At 33.4% G+C, this 15,945-nt stretch overlaps 1 protein-coding gene and 1 long non-coding RNA gene across 2 annotated transcripts; both read right to left on the minus strand.

Moving 5' to 3' along the window:
• Nucleotides 1-1,176: 1,176 nt before the first annotated feature.
• On the minus strand, nucleotides 1,177-9,295 carry sat2b (spermidine/spermine N1-acetyltransferase family member 2b). The gene is made up of 7 exons (XM_028467389.1): nucleotides 9,152-9,295; nucleotides 9,030-9,081; nucleotides 3,299-3,382; nucleotides 3,123-3,224; nucleotides 3,007-3,047; nucleotides 1,828-2,002; nucleotides 1,177-1,445 (listed from the first exon to the last, which is right to left on the minus strand). The coding sequence occupies exons 1-7, from the start codon at nucleotides 9,212-9,214 to the stop codon at nucleotides 1,438-1,440; spliced, it is 525 nt and encodes a 174-aa protein (XP_028323190.1). The 5' UTR covers nucleotides 9,215-9,295; the 3' UTR covers nucleotides 1,177-1,437.
• A 3,625-nt stretch (nucleotides 9,296-12,920) lies between these two features.
• LOC114476109 (uncharacterized) lies at nucleotides 12,921-14,482 on the minus strand. The gene is made up of 3 exons (XR_003675535.1): nucleotides 14,377-14,482; nucleotides 14,262-14,313; nucleotides 12,921-13,991 (listed from the first exon to the last, which is right to left on the minus strand). It is a non-coding gene; the product is annotated as an uncharacterized LOC114476109 (long non-coding RNA).
• Between the last annotated feature and the right edge of the window lie 1,463 nt (nucleotides 14,483-15,945).

A 15,945-nucleotide genomic window follows, 5' to 3' on the forward strand; every position in this document is an offset into this window, starting at 1 on the left:
ATATGTTGTATTACATCATGGATTTTTGGTGGTTTTGTTTACATATATAAATATATGGATTCATTTTGTGTATTTATTTTGTTGTTTTGCATAATGCTGTTATTTTGTGGTTTTGTCATCATTTTGTGCATATTTGTTGTTTTGTATATGTTCAGTTTATATTGTGTGTTTATAGATATAGAATAATTTTGTTTAAATTTGTAAACAATGTGTTTTTATGTAAGTTTGTTGCCGTTTTGTATTAATTATATAATGTATTAATGTGGTTTTGTGTATCTATGGAGTCATTTTGCGTATTTTTGTTGTCGTTTTGTATACTCGTGTTATTTTGTGGTTTTATTATTTTGTTTTTGGATAATTTTATTGTACATTTGTTGTCGTTTTGTGTGTTTTTAGAGTGATTTGTGTGTATTTTTGGTTATATTTTGTGTGTTCTGAGCCAATTTTGTGTATTTTTGTTGTTCTTTTGCATATTTGATGTTGATTTGTTGTTTTGCAGTCATTTTGTGTATTTTTGTCTTTGTTTTGTATATTTTTCTGTCACCTTGGGTGTTTTTTTTAGTCATTTTAGACTCTATTCTCCCCAAGTCAGAAAAGCCACACGGCGACAGCGCCCCCGTAAGGTGAAACATTAGATTGCACTAGAAATATGGATGTGGTTACAATTTAAGCCACACCCACTAATAATATTGCAGAAGAGACTCACGGAAAGAATCTATTCAAAGTGAAACTGACAAGCTGTCACAGGGGTGGGAGGAGTCACACAAGCACGCCAAAGCATTGACCATCAGTGTTACTAATATGTTCACATTTACCAGAGCTCGACGGGACAAAATGTTACATTTAATTATATTTTATCTGTGCCGTCCACTCCTTTTCCTGGGAGGGGGTGAGAGCAGCGTCGCAGAGCTGATCAGCTGTGTGTGTGTGTGTGTGTGTGTGTGTGTGTGTCAGCTGCTGCAGCTCGTTACAATGAAACTCTGACAGACGTCAGACTAATTCAACTCTTTAAACACTGTGTATAAAGTAAAGCCACAGTTTGATTACAATACAGAGTAAATAACAAGTGCAACATTGATGATGATTAATTAATTTCTGATGCAGGATTGTAAGAAGTTAATAAAATCAGGCTTTCCACACAAACAAACTTTAATCTGGCGTTAATATGAGGAGGAAGGAGAGATTATAACTGTGACACAGACAGAAAAATGTGTCCAATCCTCACACTGCAGTAATCTGATCAATAATCTGATCAATAATCTGATCAAATCAACCTGATACATTGTTTATCAATGAAAGCGTTTCAGAATTTTCACGGATTTCAATGATATTTACAAGCGTTAGGAAGCTCCAAAACAATGACATCATGGCCCCGCCTCCTCTGCTTCAGCCTGCCTTCATTCACATTTGGTCTACTTACTACTTACAGTGGGCGTGTCAGGAACCTGGACCAGAGAATATGCGCAGAAAAGAGGCGTGTAACTGCAGGCGCGTAAAAAACCAGAGAATCGGGTCTTTTGTGCATTTACTTTGGGGGCCTGAGGGCCATAATAGGTGGCCCCCACACCGCCTGTTTGCGTAAATATAACCTCTCTGTACATCTGCTAAAGCAGTAGCTTCACATAAAGGAGTTATCACCTCACATTTCCAAGACGTCTTTATTTAAAGCATAAAAATGTTTATACTCACATTATATGATCAATTATCACCATCTTAGATCAATACTAACTTTACATCACATGTAACTAAACATTTTGTGTAAAATCTCTTCCAAGATGCCAATAGAAACACGTTTACACTGTGAGCTAATGCTAACGGTGAGCTAACCTTTAGCATCCTCCTGTGCCAGGCTGTCCAGGGTGTGTCCATCAAAGCGTAGCATGTGCCACCCTTCAGTGGCGGTGAGGTCCTGAGCTCCTTTATAGGCGTAGAAGTCTCTAGAAGGTGTGTTCCATTCCAACGCGCAGAGCTGTAGCCGTGCACACTGCTTCTGTTTAGCAATCTACGCACACAAAACATGAGCTTTTAGATGAGGGAGACACACGAGCACACTACAGCCCCCACAATCCTTTGCTTCATGACGTGTTTCTAAAACAGGAAAAGCCGAAGCTGAAGCCACAAGTCAGCTTTTTGTTCTGTCTCAAAGGAAACACACAAAATGGTTCCAAAAACACTCAAAATGACATGAAAATATATACAAAACAATATATACAATACAAAACAACAAAAATGCACAAATGTATTCAGAAAACAGGTAAAACGGCTACAAAATAACACAAAAAATACACAAAATGATTCTAAAGAAGCACAGAACCAAGAATCAATATATACAAAGTATCTGAAAAATATACAAAACAACACAGAAATGGAGGAAAATGAATCCAAAAACACAAAATAACACAAAAAATACACAAAGTGACTCCAAATACACATAAAAAAACACATCATTAAACACACAATAAGGAAAAATATACAAAAGAACACAAAAATGCACCAAATTATTTAAAAAACACACAAAATGAGAGAAAGATATACAAAATAACAAATTTACACAAAATGACTTTGAAAACACACTAAACTGTCAAAAAAAAAGAAAAACTACACAAAATGAATTCAATGATACCCGAAATAACAAAAAAAATACACAAGATGAGCCCAAAGACACATCAATATACACAAAATAACTGAAAAATATACAAAACAATACAAAAATGTAATTAAAAAAAAATCCAAAACAATATATACACAAAATAAATTCAATAATATCCAAAACAACAAGTTAATACATAAAATAACAGAAATATTTTCAAAAAGAAAAAAAAAAATCCACAGCATGACTAAAAACAAAAATAAACATAAAATATACATAAATGAAAGTGGAAAAAACACACAAACCTTTAAATAATCACGTTTTGGTTTCCATGGTAATAAGGTTAAACACTTTCGTGTCAAACATTGTAAACGTGATTTCTGCTTTTTATCATTTCTAAAACATGAAAAACGTACCTGTGCCACTTTGCTTAATAAACTCTTCCCAATGCCATTTCCTGTAAAAATGAACACATGATAACTTGTTATGATGTCACAGAGTGGATTCCTTTGATCTTTAGTCTTAGATCTACCTCTGAAATGTGGCATCACGTACAGATCCTCCAGATGAACACAGACACCCGTCCATGTGCTGTAGGTGTAGAAGTAGAGGGCGTATCCCACCACAATGAATCCTACACACACGCGCGCACACACACACACACGTTAGAATGAAATAAAAGCTATATAAATCTCTGATCGTTTTTACCGTCTGTAGATTTTTGTTCTTCAGGAACTTCAACGACGAGACATTCAAACAAGGGATTTTGTCCAAAACCATCACGTTCCAGATCTGAAGGAGAAATAAATGTATTTTATCACACATTTTACTTATATTTCAACTGGTTTTCTTTTGAAATTAATCAATTTAATTAATTCTGACGGAGATGATAATCTTTTTATCAGATAAAGATGATCAATTAATCACAGATAAAAAAAATGTAAAAGCTAAAATTGCCATTTGAAAATTTGTTTCGAATCTCCACTGTAAACAAACATTTATTGACATTTTTAAAAAAGTAAAACTTGTCAAGTTGCATTACGTTAATTTCATTTTTTATTTCAAGCAAAAAGTGTGTCAAGAATAAAACAAAAGTATAGGCTACACAAATACACAATAGGCCTGGGCAAAAATTTGATTTAATAAATTTATCAAATTTGTAGATAGAAACAATGTTTATTTTGAAAATTCGAGTTTAAAAAAAAAATATATTATATATATATATTTTTTTTTTAAATAAAATAAAATAAAACTGACGGTACTTTAAGTCACGTGGAGCACCTATCACGTCACCTGAACTGGCCAATGAGGGGTGCTGCGTACTATGAAGACTGACAGTTTCCGTATGATAAGCTACGACTAGGGATGTAACGATGAATCGTAAGGTAGTTAAAAATCGATTCATAGGTATCACGGTTCATATCAATTTTTCTGAAAATTGAATCGCAGTACTTTTTTTAAACAGCTGAGGTCGCCATATATTTATCCTTCTCTTGACCAAATGCTGAGGCGGCGGGCGGAATCTGCTACTACTTTTTTCTGGTCGCCTTCTACTCTTAAACATGTTCATAAATGATTCCTTACCTCTTTAGCACCAAAAGAATATCTGTAATATTACGTGAATATCTGTAAAAGTCAAGTTTTTCTATTAGCTCTGTCTGCTAGCATAGCATCTCTTCTTCACTGCACAGAATAGCTGCATCCCAACCGAACACTGGGTTACCAGCGCACAAAATATATTTTCAGTTGCACGTTTAAAAAGAAAAATAACTATTATGTTTTGCATTGTTTACTATAGAACCAGAGTTTTAATTAATAGGCTTCTTCTTCATTTGTATTATTACTTTATTTATTTCATTCAAGATTTATTTTAGTTAAATTGCATTGTTTTGAATAGTTTATCAAGGGATTCTTTTGACAATGAAAAATAAAAGGAAAATAGTACAGTATTTCCCAAAAAAAATAAAGGAACATTTTTCAATCATCATTTTTCTACAGTTCCATTTTGTAAAATAAATCATGAGAGAATCGTATTGTGAACCCAGTATCGTGAATCGAATCGTAAGATAAGATAATCCTTTATTGATCTCTCTGTACTTGTTACATTTGGCATTCAGTAAGATCACTCAGGGTGTGCAGAATAAACAAGAAATGTGCAGACATTTAAATAGTAAAAAGAGGTATCTTATGTTCAATAAGTAAAAGCAAACATCTTAAGGGAATGGAGTTATAACAACTAGGAAATAAGAATAAATACAAATAGAACTAGAACTGCAAGCAGTTATGAAAGGGGGCCAAGCCTTCCCACGCAACTCGGCCCCCAGGTTTCACGGAGCCCGTGGAAGTACGTCACGAAGGATGACGGGCTTGGGGCGAGTGTCAGGACACAGGCCAACGTGCCATTTGCTGTGAACAAATGGATATGAAGTTTTGGAAGATGTGATTTAAAATATAAAAGTTACAGGCCAAAATGCATCTGCACCCATTATAGCACCACCTAAAGGTGCACATTTTGGTATGGGTGGTCTGTGTACTCTTATATATGTACCCTGTAAATTTCACAGCCCTCAACATAATAATTCAACTGAACACGGCCCCAGGAGTGACTCAAGGTCATACCCACCAAATTTGGTAAAAATCGGTCTTGCCATTTAAGAGATATAAATTTCCCGTATTTGCAGCACCCCCTAGTGGCATAAATTATAAAAAAAATTGCTCATGCCCCCACAGTCACATGCCAACCAAGGATCTCAGATTTGGTGTTGTTAGCATTTATTTTGACAAAGATATGCAACAGTTATACATTTTTATAGCTAGCTAGAAAACTTTACTCAGTAATTATTCGCGCATATTTTGAGCCAACAAAATTATTTTATCAACTTTAGATCAAGTCCAACTGAAGACTCTACGTGCCACACTGATTAGACTAAACCCCAAAGAGGAATTTGAAAAAGGTTTTTGATGTGTAGTGACTTAATGTGGCAGTAATATGCCGTGGGAGTGGGCGTGGCCTATGTCAGAAGATGCGACTCTATATAGGTTATATAGGTACCCCCTTTGTTCGACTACAACATTTTGCATAGAACACTATTTAAAAACAACAATATAGCATAATGATGAAATGAACAAGTAATAACACACATTTTAAAGAATCTAACTTAGTAAATAAGTGGAAATAAACAGTATTTAATGCAGTGGTTAACAACCTTTTTTGGATCGTGACCCTATTTTGATAATTTTCAATCATGTTTGAGCTCAGATATGTATTTATTTTTACTGCATTTTAGTTTAATTATATTCACAAAGTGAAAGTATAGAAATACAGTTGTTTAAGATTGTGTTGTTTTAATAATAAAAAATAATTACAAAAAAGTAATTACATTTTTCAGAAATTTCAGGCGACCCCACATAGGTTAGAAAATAGATTTAGTGGCTCCTGAATAGATTTATTTCTATAGTTTTTATTATTTCCAGTCATCTCATGCCTGGGGGGGGACAAAGACTGACACTTTATTTGTTATTTTTCTACTCTCTCCCTCAAGTCCCCCTGTAGGGCCATTGTGAAACCCTAGGGTTTGAGAAACCCTGCTGTAAAGTAAGCTACCCTCCAACATCTAACAGCCCCCCCCCCCACTAAAGACTTTCAAATCCTTCTTTAAATCAACTTTTAATTCACCTGAATTTTTATTTACTTATTGGTGGTGGGGGGGGGGGGGGGTTCTTAGCCCTGTTTAGATTGCTTTAATTTCATTATTTTATTGTTTGTTAACAAAGCAGCAGCAAATCATCATTTAGAATGTTGTGTTGATTGTAACCATGACAACAGAAATGAAAACAAACACAGGAGATGAAAGCAACATCACTTGAAAGTGTCTGGATTCTTCTACAATAGCACACACAGCTCAAAGCTCTAAAAACTTCACTTATTTGTTGAACATTCTCTTGCTTTTGTTTCTTGAAACGTTGACGATGGATCAAAAACCAGCGATGGACGTTACTTTTAGTGACTTTGGGGATTCTGAGCCCTTATTGAACAAATTCAGAGGGGCGTCATTCCACCCGCCAAAGCCACCTCGTAGGAAGAAGGTTCAGACCCAGAAGATGAAGGGAGACCAACCATCATCTCCTGGAGACAAGGGTGATGAACAGGTGAACCATCCACCAGCCACCGTACCAGTGAGTCCCTGTGAACCAGGCTGCACACTGGTACCTGACCAAGCACCACCAGGGTGTATCACATGTGAAGACATGAGATACAAGACATCCTTGAGAACGTACCAGATGGAATTACTAGACAGGGACCTGGCCTATCTCATACTGGCTCTAGATGTTTCCAGAAAGGAGTTCCATGAGCAGAACATTGAAAATGACGTTCTGAGGGCTGATCTCAGGCAGGAGCAGGAGAAATTAAAAAGTCAAAGTGATCAACACGACCAACTGTTGGAGGTGAACGCCAACATGTTAGAAGTGGTGAAGTCAAAGGAGCAGGCCTACTGCAGTCTGGAGGAGCAGGTGAAAGAAAAGGTGACCATGCTGAAGAACGCCCTGGTCACAACACAGAACCTACTGAAAGCCAAAGATGTGGAACTAGAAGAAGAGCGGTCCAGCCACGCTAAAAAGAAACCTCTATGGAAAAGAATCCACCAGTGGTTTACCAGGAAAACCAAACATTAGAACAATATAAACCTCAAGTTTGACTCTTAATCTCTATCCCCCCCCATGATGATTTAAAACGTTCCTCTCTCCTCTCTTTATATTCTTTTCTTCTTTGAATGCAGGAAGAAACTTATTAAAAAAATATGAAGAAACAAATGAATAAACAAAATGTTTATAAAAATAATTGTTGTGTTGAACTGAGTTATTAAGTTGGGTCAGATCATGAAAATCATAGTATAATAACTTTTTTCCTCAAGAATTATGACTTTAAATTAAGAAATCTGACATTTTTCTCAGAATTCCAACTTTAAAGTGAGAAGTCTGACTTTAACGTCAAAAATCTGATATTTTTCTGATTTTAAATTTAGAATTCAGATTTTTTTCCTCAGAATTCCAACATAAGGGAATTGGTATTGAACTGCACACTTTTTTAATAATCTCTCAATGAACAATTTATGTCAAATTTATGTTTAAATTATGTTAGTTCCATGAATTTTAATTTCACTTTCATTCCATCATTGTGTTCTATTGCTGTTTTTTTTTACAGTATTCTGAACAAAATGTTGTAGTTGGACAAATGGGGGCAGGGGCGCAAATCATGGTGGGGGATGCAGGGGTCGCGTCCCCCCCCCCCCCCCCCCCCCAAAAAAAAATCCCATTGTAAACACAAATTAAATAAATATTACAGTATAATAACCTTATTTCACTTTAAAATACAAGTCATGCTGCTTAAAAACACATTGACGATTTTAACAATTGAAATATTAAACCCCTCAATTAAAATAAACAGTTTTTACATTATTTTTCAATTGTGATGTTTTTATTCTGGCCATGTAGTTCATAGTGCTGTGGACTTGTAGCTACATATTCACACCAAAACATTTTTCATTGAGTAAAGTTTTGTATATTTCTAAGTTTTGTGGCATATTCAATTGTACTTTATAATTTGTGTAAATGTTTGTGTATTCTGTAGCTTTAGTTTAACACATATTCTGATGATAAAAAGTAGAGCCTGTATTTTCATGTCCCCAAAAAATTAAAAAGTGTGCCAAGTTTAACGCTGATTGGACAAAACCCCAAGGAGTAATTCTAAAAAGTAGGTTTTCCAGTTTTTGCGATTTTGCTCCGACAAAAGTTTAGACGAAAATGGGCGTGGCCTAGCCCAGGTGATTCAGTGCTACTCATGCTTACATACGCGGTTCCCTGGCCCCGCGGGCTTGGCCCCCGAATAAAAGTTAGAACAGACTATAAAAACTAGAATATCTAAGTATCGGGAGTTGAGTGAATCGTTACATCCCTAGCCACTACCAATAACTTTTTACCCATTTCCCAGCCACTCCTCGTATTCCATAACGCTCCAATTTCCTGATATCATGAATGATAGAGTCAAAAGCTTTTTGGAGATCAATAAAGATTCCTATTGAATATTTTTCAAAAGTAATTAAAAAAAAAAAAAAAAAAAAAAAAAAAAAGAATTAGTTCCAATAATAGTTGTTTAAGTATGATCCTTTTTGCATTTTAATCCCTTACTTAGTTTCCAAATAAAAGTGATACAGGACGATGAAGTTATTAATTTTATTGTTTACATTTCCTTTCTGTGTTGCACTTTGTAGACGGTCCCTGCCCACTTGCTCTTAATATCTATGGAACTTTTTCAGCATGTAGACATTATGGTGTTTTATTAATAATGTAGAATTATATCTATGTAACATAGAGTACTGACGTGTAGACTGTGTTTATACCACCTTCTGATACTTTATGAAACTATAACAGTTATTATTACCTTCAGGTGATATCTTCACCTGATCAGCCATCTTCTCATACACAGCCAACTCCTGATGAAAGTAATCAGTCGTTAATTAATATGCATGTGCATGTGCAGTGCGCGCGCGTGCGTGTTCTTACTGTGATCATCCGCCATATGTCCTTACAGTCTTCCTTTGTAGCAGCACGGACTGTAAAGTCCATGGTTGTATTTGTCCCACCGTGTTTGAACGCAACAGTCTGAACGAACGACGAGCAGCAACAACAGCTCGTGCACGTGGATACTTTAGCCTCAGGAAGCGTTCAGTGTGGCGTTTCCGCTTTCAAAATAAAACGATTGACACGAATACTGTCTACAGACTGTCCTACACAAACTATTCACACACATTTATCAATAATTGATTCTACAGTGGATCAACAATACTTGACTGTAAATGTTAATGTAAAAATATACAGTACAAAAAATCTAGAGATTTGGCTGATTTTTTATTATTATTATTTATTTATTTTTTTTTTACAGTATTTTTAATGTTGCTCTCATGCTAACAATTGAAGTCAAGCAAAAACGTCATTTTTAAACCTCAGTTTTTTTAATGTATGGACCCAATAAATCATTGTTAAAAAATAAATAACCAACATTTCCATGCTGTCTGGATACAATTTGTGTGTTTGAATTAAATGAAATGTATTAAATTTTAATTATTTTTATTTACTATTTACTATGGAGTACGATGGAGCATTGTAGTCAGTAAAAAAAAAAAAATCCGTTTTCCAAATTCATTTTTTTTAATCCGTTTTCCGAATTAATATTTTTTTTAAATCCGTTTTTCCGAATTAATTTTTTTTTAAATCCGTTTTCTGAATTAATATTTTTTTTTTAAATCCGTTTTCCGAATTAATATTTTCTTTAAATCCGTTTTCCGAATTAATATTTTCTTTAAATCCTTTTTTCTGAATTAATTTTTTTTTTTTAAATTCGTTTTCTGAATTAATTTTTTTTTTTTAAATCCGTTTTCCGAATTAATTTTTTTAAAAAATCCGTTTTCCGAATTCATTTCTTTTTTAAAATCCGTTTTCCGATATAATTTTTTTTTTTTAAATCCGTGTAACTATTTGATTTAATTAATGAAATGAAATGAAATTACATTTATTTAAATTTTAAACGCTAACAGCTGCTGTCTTGTTTTGCCTAAAATGTCCTGGCCCCAACCTTTGCTGGCTGCACAAAAGCTATAGTTAAGAGGTTATTTTCTCATGATTTCACTGGCCCCGCCCACTTAACATCAAATATACAGCGTAAGTCGTCACTCAAACTTCTGCTATAAGGAATCATTCAAACAAAAAAATATAATTCATATTGATTATAAACATAAAAGTTTTAATACATTTACATTTGTGATCATTTTTTCCCTAGCCTACTGGAATACAACTAAAGCTTAGAAATAATATCAGAATATGTCAGTATTTTTATATTTTTCTCTGTTAAGATGCTTGCGTTGTTTCAATGATTTTATGAGTGTGTTTTTAGCAGCGTTTGTTTGCTGTATTTGTGTCATTTTAATAATGTTTACTTAAACAAATAAAATGTACCAGCGTGTTGCTTAAGGGCGTGTCAGTTGGAAATGTGCTGTTTGATATATAATTACACTAAAGTAAATAAAAGTTAACTTTAATAGTAATGCATTTCTAATATTAGGAGTTTTTAACCAACAGAACATATTTTTAGACTGTAGGAGGAAAAAACCTGAAAATAAGTTTGTTTTTTTATGATTTTGTATATTTTTGTTCTCATTTTTATTTTGTGTATCTGTAATTTTATATTTTGTTTTTTTTTTTTTTATCATTTTCTGCCTATTTAGAGTAATTTGTGTATGTATTCCATTGTTTTGTATATTTTTGTCATTTTGTTTATTTTGGTATTTTTCTGTAATTTTGTACAGTTTTTGGAGTCATTTTCATTTTGTGTGTTTATGTTGTTATTTTGTATTTTTTTTCTTCTCATTTTTGTTCATTTTGGTTGTTTTTCTGTAATCTTATATGTTTTTACGGTAATTTTGTGTATTTTTTCTGTTGTTTAGTGTATTTTGTTACATTTTGTATGTTTCTGGAGCAATTTTTTGAGTTTTTAGAGTAATTTTGTGAATTTCTTCTGTTGTTTTGGGGGTTTTCCTGTAATTCTGTATGTTTTGTGAAGTCATTTAGAGTCATTTTGTGTACTTTTTCATTGTTTTGTGTATTTTTGTAATTTTGTTTAATTGGGTAGTCATTTTGTGTGTTTTTACTCTCATTTTGTCCATATACTATATATATATATATATATATATATACTATTTTCCTATAATTTTGTGTTTTTCGGAGTCGTTTAGAGTAGTTTGTGTATCTTTTCTGTTGTTTTCAAACCCAGATTTACAAACAACAAACAGAAGCACGTCTGATCTTTTATCTTTGTTAATAAGAATTAGATGATCAATACTTTCTTAATCCCGAATAATCAAAGTACTCAGCAGGTTAGTAAAGAAACAGTGATGCAGACATGATTTATTGTCCTAAATGTGAATAAAATGATACATTTTGAAACTATTTCAGCACATATTTCAAAATATTAATCCAGCTTTTAAAACAGAAGAACTTTTTTTTTTATTGACTAAACACTGAGAGCTTCGCTGGCGAGCAGGTCCAGGTTGTTTCCATCAAAGCGTAACAGGTGCCATCCTTCACCGTCAGTGATGTCACTTCCTCCTTTCAGTGCGTAGAACTGTTGAGCTCGAGTGTTCCAGTCACCGACGATCAACTCTAGCCGTGAGCACTGATTCTTAGTCGCATCCTTTAAAGAATAAAACATTCTCTACATAAACACCATCACTTACTGTATATATATATATATATATATATATATATATCACTGTTATTGGTTAGGTTTGACCAACCTCAGCCACTTTGCTCAGTAAAGCCTTTCCAAGGCCTTTTCCTACAGAAAACAATAAAAATCATTAAGAAATTACAATAAATGATCTCCAAGTGTTGATTTTTTTTGGACCCACCCCTGAAATCTTGCATCATATACAGACTTTCTAAGTGTATACAGCGTCCTCTCCATGTACTGTACGTGTAGTAAAGAGCCATTCCAACCACACACAAACACTTTTAGCTTTACTCAACAGAGCAAAACATGTTATTATAAATTATAGCACACGCCACACACTTTACTGTTCAATAATATTTTACCATACCTCACATACTGTGCAGACGTTTGGGGAAATAACGACAAAACAAGATGACAACCGTTAGTTTAACTTCAAAAACGAGCGATACGTTAAGTTCATAATACAGGATATTTGGACCAACACTGAGCCACTATTCAATACATCTAAATTACTTTTACATTAGTAGAATTTGTAGCTTTTCAAATGAATAACATAGAATTTAAAGCACAACAAAAAACTTCCCCCTAAAAAAATTCAGAAATTATTTATTGAAAAAGCTGAGATTTTATAACTTAAGACAAAATGAACCTTCAGTTACAAAAAAAAAAAGCTTTGTCCATAATTCCTCCTACTCCTTTTTGAACATGTACAGGCTTCACAAACAGGATTTTTGATTTGCTTTGTTTGATTTATTGTATTTACAATACAAGTGTCAAGAACCAAAACTTTCCATATCTCTACAAATATTTATCGTACAAGTTCAATGTTTAAATTTATGAAAAGCTCATTTCAAGTGGATTCTTTTATTTAATTAGACCAAAGCTGTACGACCTACCAGTAAAAAGATCAATAGAGGTCAAAGTTCAAAAAACGTTTTTCCCTATAACTTGTTCAGATACGGGTTGTATTCACCTGGTCTTTTTTTAATATTACCATTATTATTATCATTTTTTTGTCATTGGGAGATACACTGCTGTTGTGTTCATGTTCGAAATTAAATCATTTTTTTTTCTTTATGTATTTTATATCATTTTTTAGCCTCAAACACAGGAAATATCCCTGTAATCGTTGTTGATGGCGCGAATCTCGAGACAATCTAAATATTTAATTCCAGCTGATCAAGGAAGAGTCCTTAAAACAGGAAGTATGCGCTACCATGGCAACCATTGTAAACCTTTAATCGCAGAAAAACTGACCTGTTTATCATTATTAACCAATGGGCTGCAGACATTTTAACATTAAACACGAGAATATTCTACAATTGAAAAAAGGAAAGAAAGCCTGAAGAACAAAATGTATCCAATATCAAGACAACTTTAATCAGGCTTCAGTTAAATCAAATTAAGACTTTTTAATGTCGTAAGACCAACTTCACAGTAAACATAATTGGGGGAAAAAGCCACATTAATTACATAGAGTTAGGGTCAATTTTTCTTAGTGTCTAATGCAGATGTGCAACTGGTGCCCCCCCCCAAAGTAAACACACAAAAATACACAAAATGATAGTAAAATACATAAAAAACAGACTAAAATAATCAAAACCACTCTAAAAACACACAAAATGACTAGAATAATACCCAGAAATCTATAAAACAACAACAATACAAACCATTAAGAAAAATCTTTGTTGGACTGACAATTTTCGTTAAATTTACATTTCCTCATGTTGTTGAAAGTTTCTACGAGCATGATTGAAAAAAAAAATCATAAAATCCTACTTATGAGTTAAAAAGACTTTTGAAACATTTAATGCCTTTTAAGACTTTTTAATAATCTGCGGGAACCCTGTTAATTACAACCCATGATATTACATCTCATTTTTTTTACTTGATATGTTGAAAAGCATTGATTTGACATGAAAAGCCTCAGTGAGAACATGGCTCACAAAGGGGCGTGGCTTTGATGCACATGAGACAAACATAGAATCTAAAACCAGTGAAACATCCAGTCTCACTGGTTTTACATGTATTTACCTTCTTTACTTTGTTGATCTGCTGACACTTCAACCACAAAACAGTGAAAGAGAGGATTCTGGGAGAAGCCGTCACGCTCCAGGTCTGAAAAAATGTATATATATCTATATATATATAGATATATATACATATATATATCTATATATACATATATATATAGATATATATACATATATATATATATATACATATATATATAGATATATATACATATATATATCTATATATACATATATATATAGATATATATATATATATATTGACATTACACATTTTTACGCTTTAGTCAAACATTTGTTAAACTGGTGGGAAACCTACACACACACCTACACAGTAAACATTCTTATTGATTACCTTCACTGGTTGTCTTCACCTTGTTAGAGAAATTCCCGTAAATGGCACTTTCCTAATAATAAATAACAATAATCAATAATAGTTAATGATGAGTCATGTTCTGGTTTTGACTCACCATGATCATCCTGGCCATGTCCTTACAGTCGTCTTTAGCTGCAGCTCTTATTGTGAAATCCATGATTAGTAGCAGGAAACTGGTCTGGAGTGTTTCACAGTGTGTTGTTTTTAGTTGAACAAGTTGTGAACTGTTAAACATTTCAGGCATTAAACACAAACCAGTTATTAAAAGGTGAGGCAATGTGATGTCACACACACACACACACACACACACACACACACACACACACACACACACACACACACACCTTGTTTAGCTCTTTTATTTTTAACTATTTGGTGACTTTTTTATGTACTTTATGTCTTCTGTGCTATTTATTTGTTTTTAGAACGTTTAAGTATTATTTTGACACTAAACTTGTTTTACGTTCTGCTGCCAAGCAGAGTTGGGGTCATTTACATCTTTCTGTTACAATTACAATTTAAATTATGTCACGGCAATTATTATAATTATCATATCATCAAATGTGTGTTCCTGTGTACAATTTTTACACACACACACACACACACACACACACACACACACACACACACACACACACACACACACACACACACACACACACACACACACACACACACAATGAGCTGCAACAACTTGTCTCTAAACATTTTATAATAAATTAAATATATATATATTTATAAAGGGTCATTTTTCTTTAATGCACCAACATTGCAGAGAAAACAAACTTAATTTTTATTAAAGTTATGGACAAAAATTGCCCTAACAATTACAATTATTTTTTTATCCTCAGAAAGAAAATAATTACAATCCTAATTACTAAAGTTCAATTAAAGAGAATCACAATTACTGAGCCTGAAATTACATTACTATCACAATTATAATTGACCCCAACCGTGCTGCCAGGACACTCTTATAAAAGAGATTATTAATCTCAGAAAGAACTGATAAGGACACATCAAAGCAATCAGCAGATGCATCTGAGTAAGACTGATAGTTGACAGTAGAAACATGTCAAGAGATTAAAGTAGATTTCAAAGTAAATTTCCTGAAAAAAGTTGTCTGAATAAATGAAACCTTAGCATTAAAATGATCTTTGATTTTATTGATTTATTGATTTTTATTGATCCATGAGGCCAGCCTCTTTTCTCCGAAAAATCACAGATAGACAAATAACGTTTTTTCAAAGCTCTGACATGGCTATTTTTTCCCCTTAGTGGTTACATTTGATGCACATTTTGGAAATATCTGATACTGAGGGACAATAACTCATCTTTTAAATACAGAAATCTGTAGTCCACCAGAGATTTACATCAAACATAAAAGCCAATTCTCATTAACGAAGGCTATAAAAGCAGAAATAATTGAACTAATGTGTGGACATCAACTGCAGCAAGTTTGATGATGATAATAATAATAAACACGAGGCCAAAGATTCATGTTTTTGAGCTAAAAAGTTCAGGCAGAAGCTCATTTTACCACAACTGTGCCAAAGTTGTCCACAAGTGTGTAACTGTAATGTTCTAATGATTCCAATCATTGCAACTTTTGGTTCCACTCTTTGATACTGTTACACGTGGGTGTGATTGAGCAATGCTCTGACCA

The sequence above is a fragment of the Gouania willdenowi genome, chromosome 14 (assembly GCF_900634775.1).
Source record: "Gouania willdenowi chromosome 14, fGouWil2.1, whole genome shotgun sequence".
Classification (NCBI taxonomy): Eukaryota; Metazoa; Chordata; class Actinopteri; order Blenniiformes; family Gobiesocidae; genus Gouania; species Gouania willdenowi.